General features: G+C 42.8%; 1 protein-coding gene across 9 annotated transcripts in view; it reads right to left on the reverse strand.

Annotated features, from left to right (window-relative positions):
* Window positions 1-2170: 2170 nt before the first annotated feature.
* The window catches only part of STEAP2 (STEAP2 metalloreductase), a 33318-nt gene continuing 16749 nt past the window's right edge, over window positions 2171-18739 (reverse strand). For 7 of the 9 annotated variants that reach the window (XM_053263217.1, XM_053263211.1, XM_053263212.1 and 4 more), the window contains exons 2-5: window positions 14859-15382; window positions 10675-11202; window positions 9756-9920; window positions 2171-7637 (exon numbers count right to left, since the gene is read on the reverse strand). In XM_053263217.1, the coding sequence (XP_053119192.1) occupies window positions 7353-7637; window positions 9756-9920; window positions 10675-11202; window positions 14859-15350 (1470 nt within the window). In that variant the 5' untranslated portion in view covers window positions 15351-15382 and the 3' untranslated portion in view covers window positions 2171-7352. Of the gene's footprint in view, window positions 7638-9755; window positions 9921-10674; window positions 11203-14858; window positions 15383-16158; window positions 16727-18739 lie in introns of those variants that run through there. The other 2 variants (XM_053263215.1, XM_053263219.1) reach the window with 2 other exon arrangements.

The raw sequence follows: 18739 nt of genomic DNA on the forward strand, positions 1-18739 counted from the left end.
TTTCTCAAAAACATAATTGTATTAATATAACTATTCTGAATAAATTTAAAAAAGAAATATCTTTACGGTGTTATAGAAACTGTTTAAAAATATAAGACAGCATTTTTGTTAAGACAGGTTTGTCATAAGGAAAATGCTGTCTTGAATTTAACCACAGTGGTTTGACCAGGATTGCCCGAGAAATCTGTGTTCTTACAACCAGCTCCGAAGGACTCAACAATCCTGGTTTAACTCTTTAATCAGGATCATTGTGATTGTGAGAATGCAGCCATAACTAAGTACATAGTACAATTCGATAAGACAAACCAAGTACCATTTATATTGCATGTTTGAATGAACCTCTTTGAAAAAACATCTTCCTACATATAGAAAACTAGCATGTAGCGAGGTTCGTTTTAGAGCAAGCTTTGCCTTGACTAAAGAGTAAGTATGTCAAGGCAAAGCTTGCCCTAAAACTAATCACCCTACATGCTAGTTTTCTACATGCAAGAAGATGTTACAATAAAGGGAGTGTTTGTAATGGAAATAAGGGTCTTTCAAAGGGACTTGCAAACATATTGAAACAGATGTTTCAATAATAAATGCTATAAGTAATGTGTACAATACTATATATCTGTGATTTCCATTTTTTACCCCCGCCCCGAGAACTTCAACAACTGCATGTACCCCTAACCAAAAAACCGCAAAAACAAACAAACAAAAACAACCCCAAGCCACAAACTTGGTACAATAACAATTTATTTTACTTACATTTTGAGTAAAATATATAGATCATGTGCTTGTAAGGGCTGCAGTTTTCTGCACTGATGTGGAAATATGCCTACTTAGTAACAGGGATAATGAAACAAATCAACCTGCCCAAGCAAATGGGAGAGGTGGTACTGCTTTTGTTTTGTAACCATGAAACCAGCTGATGTTTCACCTCAACAGTTAAGCATTAGACAACAGAGAGGCCTGGAACAGAAAGAAATTGGCCTACAGGGAACTACAAGGTATCTCCAGGAAAGCCCTCAAGTACCACAGAGGATATACAAACTATAATTTGGGAATCACCGCTGATTATGAGAAGGCTTCACTTAGGCTTTGCAGCAGCCTTTATACATAGCTGCCTATACGTAGTAAAGTAGTATTTGTGTTGGCCACATAAACAAGAGTAGTGTTTTTCCTACTTCTACAGGTGACAACAAAGAGATTTACAGGAATGAGTAGCAATGTGCAATAACTTGTTGCAATGACACCTTGTTGGTTTAAATATCACAGGTGGATTATGACTGCTTTTGAAGACCCTCTCCTGTGCAGCACTTATTCCCCTAGCAGGAACAATTGTGATGCTTAGTAATGAATATAATATCCCACAGCTGTTGATACTGGCCTCCTTACAGCTGTTGAAAATGGTTCAGTATATGAAATTTGTTTACCTGAATCTAGACTCCCACTAAATGGAATATTTGCACAAATTGCATCATAAAAAGACAGAGAGAGATAGTCCACATTCCATTTTTGGTGCTGAATAGAAGCGGGAGGGGAACCATAAAAGATACGTGAAGGAATGGTCAAATTATTTGACCATTTACACTGACCTTAAATGTGAGTAATACCAACAGACTCACTAGTGAAGCAACTTGCAATTTAGCAAATAATGCAGGTGGCCCCCATCATCTGTGGTCATGGCACCCGTGGTTTCGCATATCCACCATTGGTCTGTGTAGACCTGATTTTTTTATTCGTGGGTACAAAAAGAGTTAAAATTTGCCTATCCACAGTTCAAGAGTGGCTGGAAATGACCTCTGAGGTAATTTATTACTGCCATTTTGCTCAAAGATGCCATTTTGTGGCTCTCTGTTTAAAAAAATATCCCCCATGATTTTTGTCAGGAAACGGGTGGATTTTGGAGTTTGGGAGGACATTGCTGGACAGCTGGACACCTGCGGAGCATGGCACATTACTTTAATTCACTATTTCTGCTGTTTTATTGCTTTTTTGCCCCTTCATAATCTCCAGGAACTAACCCCCCCCCCAATTTCCATTGACTTCAGGTCTCATTTCCTGCAATTTTGTAATGCGCATTTGTAGCCGAGAAGGGAACACCCATTGGTAATGAGGGCCACCTGCAGAATTGTAATCCAATTTCTAAGTATTTGAAGTGTAAAAAATCATTAAAACTTAAATGTTCAAAGTACAAAAATATTTATTTCAATTTAGCATATTCATTATAGAAGCAGATTTTGTTTTTATACATAGAAGCAAAATATCATTTCTGCTATGTAAAGTCCCTTAAAGAGTACCATCAGCACTTGAGAGAAAATTACAGATAGCTATGGAACCCCAAACTGTGCAGCTACAATAAGCTAGTAAAAGGCGATCATTTCTCTGAGCTCAGTGTTCAAATCACCTGAATCCAGAGTTAGCTGCATGCAACAAGGTATTGCATATTCCTACTGGGATAAGAAAGCCACTTATAGCAGCGCCTGTCAGAATAAGCAAGATACAGATGGTACCGTAGGTGTTAAAAGATTATACTTGATGTCCATCAGAATACAGATGGTTCTCCAGGGTGAGTAAGAACATAAGAACTTCTCCAGCCCTGCTGGATCAGGCTCAAGGCCTATCTAGTCCAGCATCCTGTTTCACACAGTGGCCCATCAGATGCCTCTGAGAAGCCCATAGGCAAGAAGCGAGGGCATATCCTCTCTTTTGGTGTTGCTCCCCTGCAACTGGTATTGAGAGGAATCTTGCCTCTGAGGCTGGAGGTGGCCTGTAGCCACCAGACTAGTAGCCATTGATAGACATGTTTTCCATGAATTTGTCTAAGCCCATTTTAAAGCCATCCAAGCTAGTGGCCATCACCACATCCCATGGCAGAGAATTCCATAGATTAATTATGCACTGTGTGAAAAAGCACTTCCTTTTGTTGTCCTAAATTCCCTGGATTTCAGTTTCATGGAATGATCCCTGGTTCTAGTGTTGTGAGAGAGGGATTTAAAAAAAAAAAAAAAATCCCTGTCCAGTCTTTCTACTCCATGCATCATTCTATATATCTCTATTATGTCTCCCTGCAAATGCTTGGAAGTCCAAGTATATTATGTCAATCAGATCTTTTCCAAACTAAGAAGGCCCAGATGGAACAGCTAGCACTTCAAAGAATGATTGATTTAAATTAAGGCAATTTAAATGAAGAAAAGACTGATAAATAAATATAAAGAGACTGATAAAAAAAGAGACTGGACTTTTTAAAAATCCATTAATTATCATCTCCTAAATATAAGTGCATATTAATTGCCTGCTATAGAAACATACTGGGTTTTTTCCTAAATTGTTCTGTGAATGGAAGGCACCAGCGTTTGTGTAAAGAAGACGATAGTATTACCTGTCCCCTTTCTCCTGGATCCCATCTCCCCGGACATCTGCTCCTGAGGGTTAGGGGACCCTCCAGAGCAAGGTGGCATGAAAAGAATCAGGGATTGGTGAAAATTATCCTCTCCTTGTGCAAATGGAACTGCCTTTCTTCAAGAACACAAGTTAGGACACAACCAAATGATTTAATATTGCTTAATTCTGATAACCTGGTTTTGCATTTCATTGTTGCACTATTTACATTTGCCACATTTTCCTTAGAAAAGACTTATTCAAAATATTCCCAAATGGGGTCTGTTATTTGCATCCATGGTAACTTTTGTACAAAGATGCTTGTTGGTATCAGCATCAGAAGGTGCTTCTTTGTTACAATGGCTGACATGATTATTATTATTTTTTAAAATCCAATTTAAATCAAACAAATCCAACTTAATTGTTTAAAGATAGGATTTTAACTTTTTTAAAGTAATGGGGTGGCATTCAGTGTAGTTAGTCATGAGTAAGCACTACTGAAATTATTTTTATCCACCTTGGGTGGTGCACATCAGCATTCATGCTATGCAATAAAGTATTTCAGAATCCTACTCAGATGCACCTGTACTTTTTCCTAGCATTCAGCAGCATCTAATGTGGTTTTAAGCATGAAGAACAGGATCCATGTGTGCACAGTGACCCTACCATCTTTAGCACAACTGTGGAAATCTGTTAGTCTCAATTCTGAACACAAAAAATATTGGTTGACATCCTAACGAAGTACACAAGCTTTGAAACCCACAGGCACACAGTGGCCCCATGCTACTCCCGGGATTTTCTAGCACATGCACAGTTGCAAAGGAGGACCTAGAGTTCGGAGCATGTTTCTGATTGTACAGAGCAGTTCTGGAGCATGAGAAGAACTCCAAATTCCTAGCCCTCTTCTGCAACAGAACACCTGCTAGAGGACCCGGGGAGTAGCACGGAAGCTAATGTATTGTGCCTGCAAAGGCTCAAAGCACACACTCTTCATTTGTCAGGATGTCTACCACTGACTTTGATAAGAGAAAAACCTTGCAAAGCAGGCACTGATATTAGAAATGCTCTGTGGAACATATGGTCTTATTGAAAAGGCTGACAGGGAAAGGTGGACTACATTTTTGAGAATAGCTTTTGTGATAAATGTGCGCAAAATGATATAGAATGCATACTAGTCACAGTCTAATGAAGATCAGGAGCAACTATGTTCAATTGGAGTCAATGGAACTAAAGTGCCCAGTTAAATTCCATAGATTAAGGGATACAGATGAGGGCAGCTGAATTCTCATAAGAACTGCCCTGCTGGATCAGGCCCAAGGCCCATCTAGTCCAGCATCCTGTTTTGTGACCCACCAGATGCTGCTGGAAGCCTATAGGCAGGAGCATTTGAGGGCATGCCCTCTCTCCTGCTGTTCCTCCCCTGCAACTGGTGCGCAGAGACATCCTGCCTTTGAGGCTGGAGGTGGCCTATAGCTGTTAGACTAGTAGCCATTGATAGACCTAATAATGCCCACTATTTACCTTTCTGCAGTCTCTCTCCTAAGTGCATTTCTTGCAGCTAAGCTCACTTGCAGTACTGGGATTCAGCTCAGGAGAAAAGTGCTGGTGGCAGGGAGAGAAACAAACTACAGGCAAGGCACGGGCAAGGAAGATACTGCACCTTTGTTGCCCTTTTATTCTAGAAATTGAATTTCCATCCCCATTTTATATGCAACTAGTCATTAAGCCCGGTGCATTAACGGGAGCTAGAAGAGTTGTGTAGAAATGTTTGCAAGTATAGTCTTTCTTCTAGGGCATGGGATGTGGACCTCCTTCTGCTTGTTGCCTCTGGGCTCATTTCTGTGTTTGTTTAGGATGGGACCATGAATGTGAAATCTCCAGTTATCAACTGGTTAGGGTAGGAGCTGCAGGTGGGCAGACACTGGAGGAAAGGAAAGCTTTGTTCTGGGACAGAGAAGGGGCAGGCCAGCTGAGGGTCCAGAGTGGGCAGGATCTGGGCAGCAGCAGGGACAGGTGGGAGGGAGAGGAGAGGGAGAGGCCCCGGGCGCAGCAGCAGGTGAGGCTTCCTGACAGCCGGAGGGGGGACTGCTGGCAGGGAGGCCCGGCCCAGGTGAGCAGGAATTGGCCGGGACCAGCCAGGAGTGAGCGAGCGAGCCAGCCTCCTCTCTCTCTCTCTCTCTGGCCCGGGAGGTGTGTGGCTCTGGCTCAGGTGAGGAGGAGGGTGTTGCTGCTGCGCCAAGGGCGCGGCGTGCTCCAGGGTCTGGCTGGCCCAGCAGCCACGCGTGGGCGGCAGAGGCGGGCCGGATCGGGGCAGCCCCACGTGGACAGCCGCCGCCGGGCTGGGAGCTGCTCAGTGGCCCGCCGGAAGGGAGGCACCTGCCTGCCTGGGGCGGGCCGGCTTGGTTCCTCCCCACGGAAACTGCTGCTTGGCGGAGAGAGACGCAGCAGAGCCATCGGCCGCTGCGATGCCTTCGACGGACAGTGAGGTGAGTGCTGCTCCCGGCCTCCCGTCGGGGCACCGAGTGTCACGCCCTCGATCTCTGACAGCGAGGAGGAAGGGGAAGCTGTCAACTTTCCAGCCGAGTCAGGAGTGTCTGAGGGGCAGAGCCCAGCTGTCAGCGTTCATGAAATGGCTGTGGTAGATCCAACTAATGATTTAGAGCAGGCACAACAACCTGAGTCAGCAGAAAGCGTGAGAGACCAATCGGAAGAAGAACTATGCAGTGAAACATTGACACCACAACAACGCAGGCGCACTAAACGCAGAACGCAATTAGAATCTATTAGAAGGCGCAAACGCCTCTTGCTGAAGGCTAATAAGCCGTGAATTATTGCCAGCTGGGAGCTATCGGCTTCCACTATAAATCCTGTCACCAGCTGTCTACTCCTTGCTGAAAAACAACGTATGTCATTCAGTCGACAGCGTTCAGCCAAGCCGTGAACTTCCCTGGCATTTGGCCAGACCTTGACACCGAGCCCCCACCCCCGGCCGGGGGCAGCCCGCGCTGCCCGGGCCCCGGGAGGTGCAGCCCCGGGCGGCCGCGACGGGTCGTTAGCGGGCGGGCGGGCGAGCGAGCGCTTCGCCCTGGTCCCTCGTCCGAGGCGGTGGGCGCCTTCTCCGAGGCCGTCCAGCAGCCGGGACAGCTCTATGGCTGCTGGGAAGGCACCCCTTGGGGCTGGAAACCCGCCAGGGTCGTCGTGGTGGTGGCGCGCACGCAGTTGTTTGCGTAGTTACCATTGCTGCGTACGCGCGCGCCACGCATGCGCAGAACACCCGCCAGAGACACGGACGCAGGTATCTTAGGGTTTTATTATATAGGATTAGGTGAGACTTAGGTTAAAACAAATAAGCCTTATAACCAACACATCTAGTTTGGCCTTAGTGTGCTATCTACTGCAGGCAATCCTGTACTACTTACATCTAAAAGAAATCAGTGCTACTGAAGACAGTGTGAGCAACCTAGTTACAATTACCTTATATGGTTTTATTTTCTTAAAAATAAAGAAAATTAAGAACATTTTATTATATTAAAAATAACTCTTTTTCAAATGCTTCTCAATGTGGAAAGTAAAGAGTAGAGACAGATGTACATTCTGACAGTATATTCCTAAGCATGTAGTAAACCCCAAATCAGTAGTAAACCCCATTGATTAATGGGACTTACTCCCTAGTAACTGTGCTTAAGACTGCAGCCTTAATGTACTAAAACTTTTGAATACATGTTCTCTTCCCAGCAAACATAAGCCTCTGAATGCTCATATTTATGTGATATGTGTCCAAATGATGTGAGTTCAAACGACTTCCACACTCAGAATGTTATGCCTGCCTCTATCCAAAGTTGTCTGTTTTCTGATAATTTATCACCATGTATCACTTATTACCATAGACCAATTTGTTAAGTCTCTACAGCAAAACCTATATGTACTCATGAACTACAGAACTTCGAAAGGAAAATGCTAACAGGCACAACAGCACTGCAGTACAGTCACATGATTGTAACTCTTTCCGGTGAAGGATGTGAACCAGCTCCACTTCCATCTTCCATAAATTGTCTTTTTTCCCATCCTCTTCTTATCCGTCTCAGTTTCCTGCTTACACATGGCAGAAGCAAAATGATCTTACCCACAATTACTATGCATGGCAAAACAAGTGCAAGAACGAAGTTTGGTGGTGTGTAAAATCTGTAGTATTCTTCTTCAAAGGCTCTTTTCCATCCATAAATTAATACATGGAAAGTACTTATGAGCAGAGCAACATATCCAAGTGTGGACTTTGGAAAGGGGGAAATGGGGAAAAACAAATACAAATTAAAACTCAAAAGTCCTTATTAGCTGACATTGTTAAGAAACTGTTTAAAATTTCTGGCAAAAGTAGGTATAAAGTTATCATATATTTTAAACATGCTATCTAACCGGCCTTGTGTCCAATTAGGATGAATTTTCTTGCCAATATATGGCTGGAGATGAAGCAGTCAAGACAAAACAGCCAATCAAGAAGCTAGTGGTTAATCTCTCAAAAAAAGATGTATCAGTGTTCAAGATTGCTTAGAAACTTTACCTTGTGAGCAAGCACCCACTTTTCAGCTCAAGAGACTGGTAAGCTGAATGCCTTTAGCATTCTGTGCATTAGTTAGTCTAATAAAACAGCGTGGTGTAGTGGTTAGAGTGCTGGACTAGGACCGGGGAGACCTGAGTTCAAATCCCCATTCAGCCATGATACTAGCTGGGTGACTCTGGGCCAGTCACTTCTCTCTCAGCCTAACCTACGTCACAGGGTTGTTGTGAGGAGAAACCTAAGTGTGTAGTACACCACGCTGGGCTCCTTGGAGGAAGAGCGGAATATAAAATGTAAAATAATAATAATAATAATAATAATAATAATAATAATAATAATAATAATAATTAGTACTAGGTCTTTGGGGGGGAGGTAGGGGTGTGCATGAACAGTCTGTCTCCAACTGGTTCACCTTGAACCAGGCAAGGTTTGAAGGTTTGATCGCGGACCGAACCGGAGGTGGTTTGGTCCGTGGTCGAACTGAACTGGGCTCAGTAAGGACGAACCGGTTCAGGAAGAACAGAGGCATTCCCAAGGCAGTGGCAGTGGGTGGGGGGAAGCAGCTTACCCTGGCCACTCACCCTCTCAGCCTTGCTGCATGAGCTCTCCCCTCCTATACCAAGCCAACTGCTCGGTTCTGCCCCCCACCGACAGACTAGAACTAAGTTGGCAGCTCCATAAAAGAGGGGAGAGTGTGTGTGGCAAGACTGGGAGAGCGAGCAGCAGCGAGCGGCTAGGGTAAGCAGCTTTCCCTCCCTCTCGCCGCTGCCTCACAAATGCTCCACAGCCCCTTTACTTGTAAATGGGAATCCTTGCCGGATTCCCCTTTACAAATATATCCCCTGAACCAGTTCAGCCCAGCTCGATGGTCAAACCGGACCAGACCCAGTTCAAGTGGACACAGAACTGGACCAAGCCTGGTCGGTTCAAATCTAGTTCAGCTTCAAACCGAACTGGCCAAACCAGTTCCGTGCACACCCCTACTGGGAAGAACAAAGTCCAACATAACTATACAAATAAAGTTTGAATTATCAGATTAAGCCCTGCCAGGAACTGCAAGAAAAAGAAGATAGTCAGAATGTAAAAGAGGGCATCTGAAATGCTCCTTTGGCAACTGGAACATAGGAAGCTGCCTTACACCAAGTCAGACCATTGCTTCATCTAGTTCAATATTGTGTACTCTGACTGCAGCAGCTATCCAAGGTTTCAGGCAGGAGCCTTTCCCAGCCCTACCTGGAGATGCTAGAAATTGAACCTGGGACCTTCTACATGCAAAGCAGATACTCTACCACTGAGCAACAGCCCCATCCCCTGAAGAATCCAGTTGCATGAGTCATTTTAGCAAAGTATATGATGTCCAGGAGAAAAAAAGGGGCATGCTGGTTGCTTTAATCAGCAGTTCCAATGTAAAGGAAAAGCCAGATAAATATATAAGAAAAATACTGACAGATTATCTTCCATGCAGTTGCCCAGCCTCCAAGTATACCCAGTTTGCTAAGGCTCAGCTTACTTTGTGGAGTTGTGTTTATCTGTCATATTAGCACTGTGCACTGGAACTGTGGATTGCATCCTAAAATTGTAGAAACCCTGCCTTTTTCATATGCAAAAATAACTATTTACAGCAATACCTCATTTAGCTGGAAATAAATTATGTTAATGATCAAGGACATGATTGCAACCAAGCATTTTTAGAACTTGGATTTCAAGCATTAGCATTTTAGAAACGGTTAGCATCTCAGATAGCAACTGAGAATCACTCCATTTTGCTAGACATCAACTAATTGAAATGCCTTGTACTAGATTAGTTTATATGGTTCTTTGCTACAATACACACCTGAATAAAACTGAATTCCCTCCAGTTTAGTGATCTGTTTACTGAAGGAATAGAAGTTACAGCCAGCAGAGAAAGCAGTCCAAGGCTCATTATTCCAAAGGAGACATACATTTCAATGCGCCATACTTCTTCCTCATTCCACGAATTTTCAACATTTGCATGGACCTGAAGAAAGATGAAAGATGAGCGAAGAAACCCTTAAATTCTTTAAAAACATTTATATAAAAGGAGTTTTAATTAATTTGGTAGAACTGAAAGTGTGCCTGGTGAGCTCTCAAAAGCTAACGGGCGGGGAAGCAGAACAGGGTTCCCAGGTATTGTGGGTGGTGGTGTCCATTAATACTTTTGTTCCTTCCCATCATGAGCAGAAGCAAAATACATTATGCAAATGTCAAGAAAACAGTTGTACGTTTGGTTGCTTTGAATCATTTATACAAGTCTCAGGAATCCAGTGAATGGTCTGGGAACAACAGATGGTCCAACATTACTGAATCTGAACAGACATAGACCCCATCAGTAATCTAGAGGGAAGGCCTCTGAAAGCCCTATGTAAGAGCAGGGTATATATACACACTAACAAGAAGTCATTATTTGTTGCTGCAGTGTTTGAACACAGAGTAACACAGACCTATTTCAAGTCACATATGTAATAATATGTGCCAGTGTGGTAGAGTGGTTGAACTAGGACTGAGGAGAACCAAGTTCAAATCCCCATTTAGTCATGAAATTCACTGAGTGAATTTATCTCTCCGCCTAACCTATATCACAGGCTTGTTCTGAGGATAAACATAACCATATACACTGCTTGGGCTCCTTGGAAGAAGAGCAGGATATAGATGTAATAAATAGTAACTATCAGGGCACTCTAACTTAATTAACTTGAACCAGATAAAGTCGTGTGCAAAGGTATTTTCCTTACCTGCTGATAAGCCATATTGAGGAATAAGTACCGTTCTGACCTCCTCATGGGCAAACAGAGGCTGTAAACCACGTGCACTGTTGTAAAGAAAAAACTAAGAAGTCCCAGTTGTTTTCTGCACTGCAACCAGTTTTCTAACCAGGGTGGAAATCGTTTGTATTTGGTGCCATAACGAAGTTGGTAAGCAGCTGCCAGGAGCCCTGATAAATACACTAAAGACAGTAAAATGATAGCTACCACTGGCAATGTCTTATTCACAATTTCAATAGGAATCTTGTAGAAATCACTCTGTTGGTTCCTCACATATGGATGTATTACATCTCGGATGAATGAATAGACGAAAAAGAAGGTGGCCAGGCTAACAGCCACTACCACTGGTCCCTTCCACAGTGTGAACAGTCGCAGAGGTAAATTTTCAATCTCTCTTGCAGACGATAAAGCACCCAAATCAAGAGGAATAAAGTTGAGCTGGCGAGCAAGTTCAATAACTTGATGGCGAGCTTGAACACTGTTGCTACATATGCAGACCTGGGGGTGCGGGGGGGAACAGGTTAATTTAACGATATTAAATCTAAACGCAAAATGCACAATTCTGTGGGCCGAACGGCCAAACTGCAATATCTACCACCAGCAAATTAAGGTCAAAAGAACCTAGTTGCCAATGGTTTAAAAAGCAGAACTCTTCATTAATCACAGTTATCACTGTAATACTGTAATCAGTATAAAAAATAAGACTATGAAAAATAGAAGACATCACTGTTATGTACCGCCCAGAGCCTTTGGAGTATAAAAATGTTATAAATAAATTAAATAAATAATCAGTATGAACAATTAAAAGATGACCTAACTCTCCAGTGACATAATGGAAACTGCTGTAATCATGAGGCTAATCAGTGGTCCCTCTAATTTTTTTCATATCTGTGCGGAATGAGTTTGGTTCTGGGCCACAGTATCAAGGCAGTGTGTGTAAGCACCTGCGTTCAGAACGGGGCCTTTCTGATTCAATCTGAGCGGGATCTAAAATGAATTGAATGGACATCCAAAAACATGTGAGCATGCGCACATGCCTTAGAGGGAAGAGTGTCCCCAACTATTAGGGATGTGCAAAAAATTTCGGGCACAGAACGATCTGTGCCCGAAACGAACAATTTCGGGTGTTTCGGGGCCGAACCGAATCACCCCCGATGTCCCCCGATATTTTTCGGGCACGAGCCGAATCACCCGAATTTCGGGCATGAAAAATTCGGGTGATTCGGTTCACGGTTGATTTTTGGTGAATTTTTAAAGTTTTAGTGACTTTGGGGCAGTTCGGGGGCATAGCATGGGATCTGGGCAAAAGTAGTGGGGTGGGGTGGTAGTGCCTAATGGGTGCAGGCTACCACCCCAATTTCAGGGGGATTGGGCAAAGGGCTGATTTTTGGTAAATTTCTGAAAATTTCATGTCTTTGGGGCAGATTGGGGCATATTGGGGCAGAAAGTGGGGCCTGGGGCAGAATAGTGGGGTGGGGTGGTAGTGCCTAATGGGTGGAGGCTACCACCCCAATTTCAGGGGGTTTGGACAAAGGGCTGATTTTTTGAGAATTTTTGAAGTTTTAGTGACTTTGGGGCAGTTTGGGGGCAGAAAGTGGATCTGCCCCAAAATAGTGGGGTGGGGTGGTAGTGCCTAATGGGTGGAGGCTACCACACCAATTTCAGGGGGATTGGGCACAGGGCTGATTTTTTGAGAATTTTTGAAGTTTGGGTGTCTTTGGGGCAGATTGGGGGCAGAAAGTGGATCTGCCCCAAAGGAGTGGGGTGGGCTGGTAGATAGTGCCTAATGGGTGGAGGCTACCACCCATCCCCAATTTAAGGGTGATTGGGCAGAGGGGTGAATTATGGTGAATTTATTTGTATGAGGTTTGTCTTCATAAGGTGAAGTGGGCTAAACTGATTACTTCCTCATATTATTCATAGTAAAGGAAAGTGTGAAAAAGTGAAAGTGGGGTCATGAGAGTTGTTTAATTGAAAAATATCTCATTTGCTATGATAGAATGAGAATTCACACCTCAAAAAAACTTCTGAGGTGTGAATTCTCATTCTATCATAGCAAATGAGATTTTTTTCAATTAAACAACTCTCATGACCCCACTTTCACTTTTTCACACTTACTATGAATATGAGGAAGTAATCAATTTAGCACACTTCACCTTATGAAGACAAACCTCATACAAATAAATTCACCATAATTCACCCCTCTGCCCAATCACTCTTAAATTGGAGATGGGTGGTAGCCTCCACCCATTAGGCACTATCTACCAGCCCACCCCACTCCTTTGGGGCAGATCCACTTTCTGCCCCCAATCTGCCCCAAAGACACCCAAACTTCAAAAATTCTCAAAAAATCAGCCCTGTGCCCAATCCCCCTGAAATTGGTGTGGTAGCCTCCACCCATTAGGCACTACCACCCCACCCCACTATTTTGGGGCAGATCCACTTTCTGCCCCCAAACTGCCCCAAAGTCACTAAAACTTCAAAAATTCTCAAAAAATCAGCCCTTTGTCCAAACCCCCTGAAATTGGGGTGGTAGCCTCCACCCATTAGGCACTACCACCCCACCCCACTATTCTGCCCCAGGCCCCACTTTCTGCCCCAATATGCCCCAATCTGCCCCAAAGACATGAAATTTTCAGAAATTTACCAAAAATCAGCCCTTTGCCCAATCCCCCTGAAATTGGGGTGGTAGCCTGCACCCATTAGGCACTACCACCCCACCCCACTACTTTTGCCCAGATCCCATGCTATGCCCCTGAACTGCCCCAAAGTCACTAAAACTTTAAAAATTCACCAAAAATCAGGATTTTGCCCAATCCCCCTGAAATTGGGGTGGTAGACTCTACCCATTGGGCACTACCACCCCACCCCAAAATTTTGCCCCTGGGCCCCTTTTTACCCCCCCGAATCGATTCGGATTCGGATTAAATCCGAATCCGAACCGAATCAAGGGTGATTCGGGTGACCCAGATTCGGGCACAAAACAGAACAGGGGTGATTCAGTTCGGGTCCGAGCCGAATCACCCGAAATCCCGAATTGCACACCCCTACCAACTATATTACATACAAAGCAACAGATGGGAAAAGGAAGCATTCAGCAGAGACAAGTTCTGTTCTTGTAAACTTAAATGGTCTCTGGATGGTTGATGCAAGTATTCTTTGAGTGTTAACTGAAAATTATTAATCCAGAATAAGTCCTCTCATCTTCCCAATATTGGCAAGCATCCTGTAACGGAAAGTACTGGGACTGGAGTCGAAGCTCAGTGGTAGAGCATCTGCTTTGCAGGCAGAAGGTCCCAGGTTCAATCCCTGCCATCTCCAGGTAGGGCTGGGAAAAACTCCTGCCAGAAATCTTGAAGCTACCAGTCAGTGTAGACAATCCTGAGCTAGCTGAACCACTGGTCTGATGGTATAAGGTAGCTTCTGTGTTCCTATGTTGATTTCTTTGCTTTAGAAAGCTGGTAGCCTGATCTTGTTCAAGGCTGTGGGTTGTGCTTAAACATGATCCCGTGGAAGGCAAGTGAAGCAGAGCCTCAAGGTCTGCCCTGCTTGCCTCTAACCTAAAAAGAGAGACTCACTTATCCCAGTTCATATGCAGTGTAAGATTTAACAGTGCTACAATTGTGGCACCCTTGTGTGGTGCTTTTTCTCAGTTCCATCTCAGTAGCACTGGGGACTGCTGACTGCCCAGGACAGAGAGCAAGGTCCCCCTGCTAACTGAGCAAAGAGGCACCTTTTAAAGTGTGATTCTCTTGATTGAGCAGGGGGAAAGAAACTGACCCTATCCAACCCCAGCGCAGCATCCCTCCAGTGGCTGCCGCTGGTGTCTATCTTACGTTTCTTTTTAGATAGTGAGCCCTTTGGGGACAGGGAGCCAGCTTATTTATTTATATCTATGTAAACCACTTTGGGAACTTTGGTTAAGAAGCAGTATATAAATATTCGTCATATTTGTATTGCCCCAGTGCTGGTTGAAAGGGATGAGCTGTGTCTTATGCCAATTCTTGGAGCTCTGAGTCCAGCCCATCTACTTCAAAATATTTCAGAATGTAGTTATTACAGATCAGTTATGAATCTTGCTATCAATGAGAGAGAGTCGCATTACAATTACTATTTCTAATCCTATTTCTCAAATGCGCAAATGCAGAGCATACCTGTCTGCTGGCATCCTTTGGTCCTAATTGCAGGGCCCAGGCTGAAATAACGTTGAATCCTTTGACAACAAGGGAATCTGGGAAAAGCGATGCCAAATATTCTGCATTGGATTCTGGATACTGGTTGACTCTGATGTTGTTGCTAACATCTACAAGGATTTTACCAACAAGCAGGTGCTTCAGGTCCCACAAAGTGGCATAGTGTTCCCTGTGTATGGCGACGAAAATTAAGCTTGCTTTGGCTACAGCGTCTTCATGATGGGTGACATCAACAACATGTGGGAAGAACTCAGCAGCAAACTTCGGATTCCTGCTTCCTATGACCACATGGTAGCCACACCTGATAAGGCGAATGGTCAGGGATTTTGCAAAGTCCCCACTTCCAATTATGCCTATTGTGATCTTTGTGGTGTCCTTGATGCTTTTGATGCCATTTGGCAAGAAAGTTTCATTTAAGATTTTAGGGCTTCCCATCATAGAAATTGATTCCATATCCCAACAGGCTGAGGTTACAGGATGTTTTCCTAAAAAAAGAAAAGAAAAACCAAACCAACAAACAAAGAGAAAGCATAGATTGTTAATATATTTCTATTAACCTATTCTATCTTGGAAGCAGTGGTTCCCAAACTGGGAGCCTCCAGATGCTGTTGAACTACAACTCCCAGAATCTCCATCTACAATGTATTATGGCTGGGGATGCTGAGAGTTGTAGTTCAGCAACATCTGGAGGCTGCCAGTTTGGGAACCACTGTCTTGGAGCAAACTTTTTATTATTTATTTATTACATTTTTATACCGCCCCAAACCTTTGTCTCTGGGCGGTTAACAATAGTATAAAACAAGTTAATATATATATATAAACTTAAAACAATTTAACAATTTAAAAATCAACCATGAATTAAAACCTTAAAATTTAAAGAACAGAAAAAGCTTGGGTGAAAAGGTGGGTTTTCAAATGCTTTCTAAAAATTGTCAGAGATGGGGAGGATCGTATCTCAGCAGGGAGCGCATTCCATAGTCTCAGGGCAGCAACCGAAAAAGCCCGTCCCCATGTGGCCACTAGCCGAGCTGGTGGCAACTGGAGACGGACCTCTCTGGATGACCTCAATGGGCGGCGGGGATCATAATGAAGAAGACATTCTCTTTAGATACCCAGGGCCTAAGCCATTTAGGGCTTTATAAGTTATGACAAGCACTTTGTATTTTGCCTGGAAACCTATTGGCATTAGGTTTATATCTACATATTCCTCTATAAAATAGGTAATTCTGTTCTAGTACAAATTGAAACATAAAAAAACTACAATTATGTTTGCATGGAGAAACAACATTGGATGGTAACAGCATGCAGCAGGATTTAAGTCCAACTGAAGGCCAATAAGCAGCTAGGAACATAAAAACATAGGAAACTGCCTTATGATAAGTCAGATCCATGGTCCATTCAGCTTACTATTGTCTACACCAGGCCTGCTCAACTTAGGCCTGCCAGCTGTTTTTGGACTACAACTCCCATAATCCCCAGTGGCCAATAGTGGGGTGTGTGTTTTTAGAATATTGTTTTAAAATTTTAAATTGTGTTTTCAATTTCTTGCTTTTAATTTTTTTGTTTTTGTTTTTAATTAATGTTTTACTTTTAATCTTCTTGTAACCCGCCCAGAGACGTAAGTTTTGGGCGGTATAAAAATATGATAGATAGATAGATAGATAGATAGATAGATAGATAGATAGATAGATCATAGGCCAATGTCTGCAGGAGGGCCAAAGTTGAGCAGCCCTGGTCTACACTGACTGGCAGTGGCTCTCCATAGTTTGTGATGATGTCATCCACCCCAATTCAAGATGGCAGACATGTGAATGTTTGCCGTACCAGTGGACTAACTTGTGAACCGCCTAACTGATTTGGACCAAATCTAGTTGAGTTGTAGGGATAGTGAAAAGAAAGTAGGCAGATTAGAGGCTTCAGTGTATATATTGGGTCTTGTTCCACACATAATGTTTGCTGCTATTATATATGCTCTAAAGTAAAATTAAAAACAACAACACCTTACAGTGCAATTCTATGCATATTTACTTGGAAGTAAGCCTACCTTCAATGGGGCCCACCCCCATGTAAGTATGCATATGATTGCAGCCCTAGTAGATTAATTGTATGAAGTGGTTAAGTAATGACAAATTGGTTAATGTCCGTATTTACCCGAATAGAAGGTGACTCTGAATTTAAAAGATGGAGGTTAAATACAGATTATAGCTGTATTTATCCAAAAGAAAGAGGACTCGGAATTTAACATGATCCCATCATATTTACCAAGAATGTTTCCAGGAGGTAAAGCTCATCTTGGATTCAGGCAAATACAGTCATGAAATCTGAATAACGCTGCACATGAGAAAAAGCAATCATTCAAAAGCGGGGGGAAATCCTTTGTTTTTAGATGATACACACATATGTTTCAGAGGGATCATCTTTGAAGAGGGATTCTCTCTTCTTGGTCACACAGATTAGGTTTAATCTGTGGTTCTGATATATAAACTTGTATGAAAATAATTTTAAAAATTAGAAATCTGGTGCCTGATTAACCATGGGCACTTTAAAAACTGATCAGACATGTTTAAAATTGATTAGTCATATAAAATTGTAGTTCTGCCTCAAAGGAATTCTGTATCCCACTGCCACTCCTTCAAAGATTGAAATGCCTGTTTGGAAAACAAATTGTACACAGCAGTACACATAAGAATAAATTAATAAAGGGTTGATGGAATACTGACTGTTAAATAACAAAATCTTATCTGAGGTTTTAATTACTTGCTAGAAGGTCAAGAATATTTGGTCCTACTCAAGAAACAATATTTAAGGTTCAGATAAGAGAGAAGCCCCTAAGCAAATGCCAAGCAGAATTTAGGGCTGCAAAAGAACAAGTTGTTTTGGCAAGAACTAATCTGCCTACTTTCCTCTCACTATCCCTACAACTTAACTAAATTTGGTCTAAATCAGTTAGGCAGTTCACAAGTTAGCCCACTTGCACCTCAAACGTTCACCTGTCTGCCATCTTGAATTAGGTCCCTACAACTTTTTATTTTAAATAAACAAAACTATTAAATGAAACCACAACTATTTTATCTTAAATAAATAAATATTTAAATAAATAAATAAATATCTTAATAAATATTTGAAACAAACAAACAAACAAACAAACAAATATTTTAAATGGATGAATGAACGAACTGTACCAGATTTGGTCCACATAGTTTCCCACTTTCACCTCAAATGTTCATGCATCCATCATCTTGAACTGACATCATCACAGTCTGTTGAGGTGACCGTTCGTGTCACTCACTACAGCTGTACCAAATTTGGTCCCAATTGGTTACACCATCCACAAGCTAGCCCAGATGTGCCTCAAATGTTCACACTTCCACCATCTTGAATGGGGCAAATGATATCATTACAAATTATGCCCTTCAGCTGACCCTATGTGTCCCTACAGCTGTAGCAAATTTGGTTCAAATCGGTTAGGCAGTCCACAAGTTAGTTCACTTGCATCTCAAATGTTCATGCATCCACAATCTTGAATGGAATAGATGACATCATCATAAATTACACCGTTGAGGTGACCCTATATGTCACTTACTACAACTGTACCAAATTTGGTTCAGATTGGTTAGGCAGTTCACAAGTTAGCCCACTTACGCCTCAAACATTTACGCTTCTACCATGTTGAATTGGGGTGGATGACATCATCACAAACTACACCGTTGAAGTGTCCCTGTGTGTCCCTTCATCTGTACCCAATTTCATTCATATTGGTCCAGGCACTACAAACTTGATGGGGACACACACACACACACACACACACACACACACACACACACACACTATATGCTGGGTAA

The sequence above is a fragment of the Hemicordylus capensis genome, chromosome 6 (genome assembly GCF_027244095.1).
Source record: "Hemicordylus capensis ecotype Gifberg chromosome 6, rHemCap1.1.pri, whole genome shotgun sequence".
Classification (NCBI taxonomy): Eukaryota; Metazoa; Chordata; class Lepidosauria; order Squamata; family Cordylidae; genus Hemicordylus; species Hemicordylus capensis.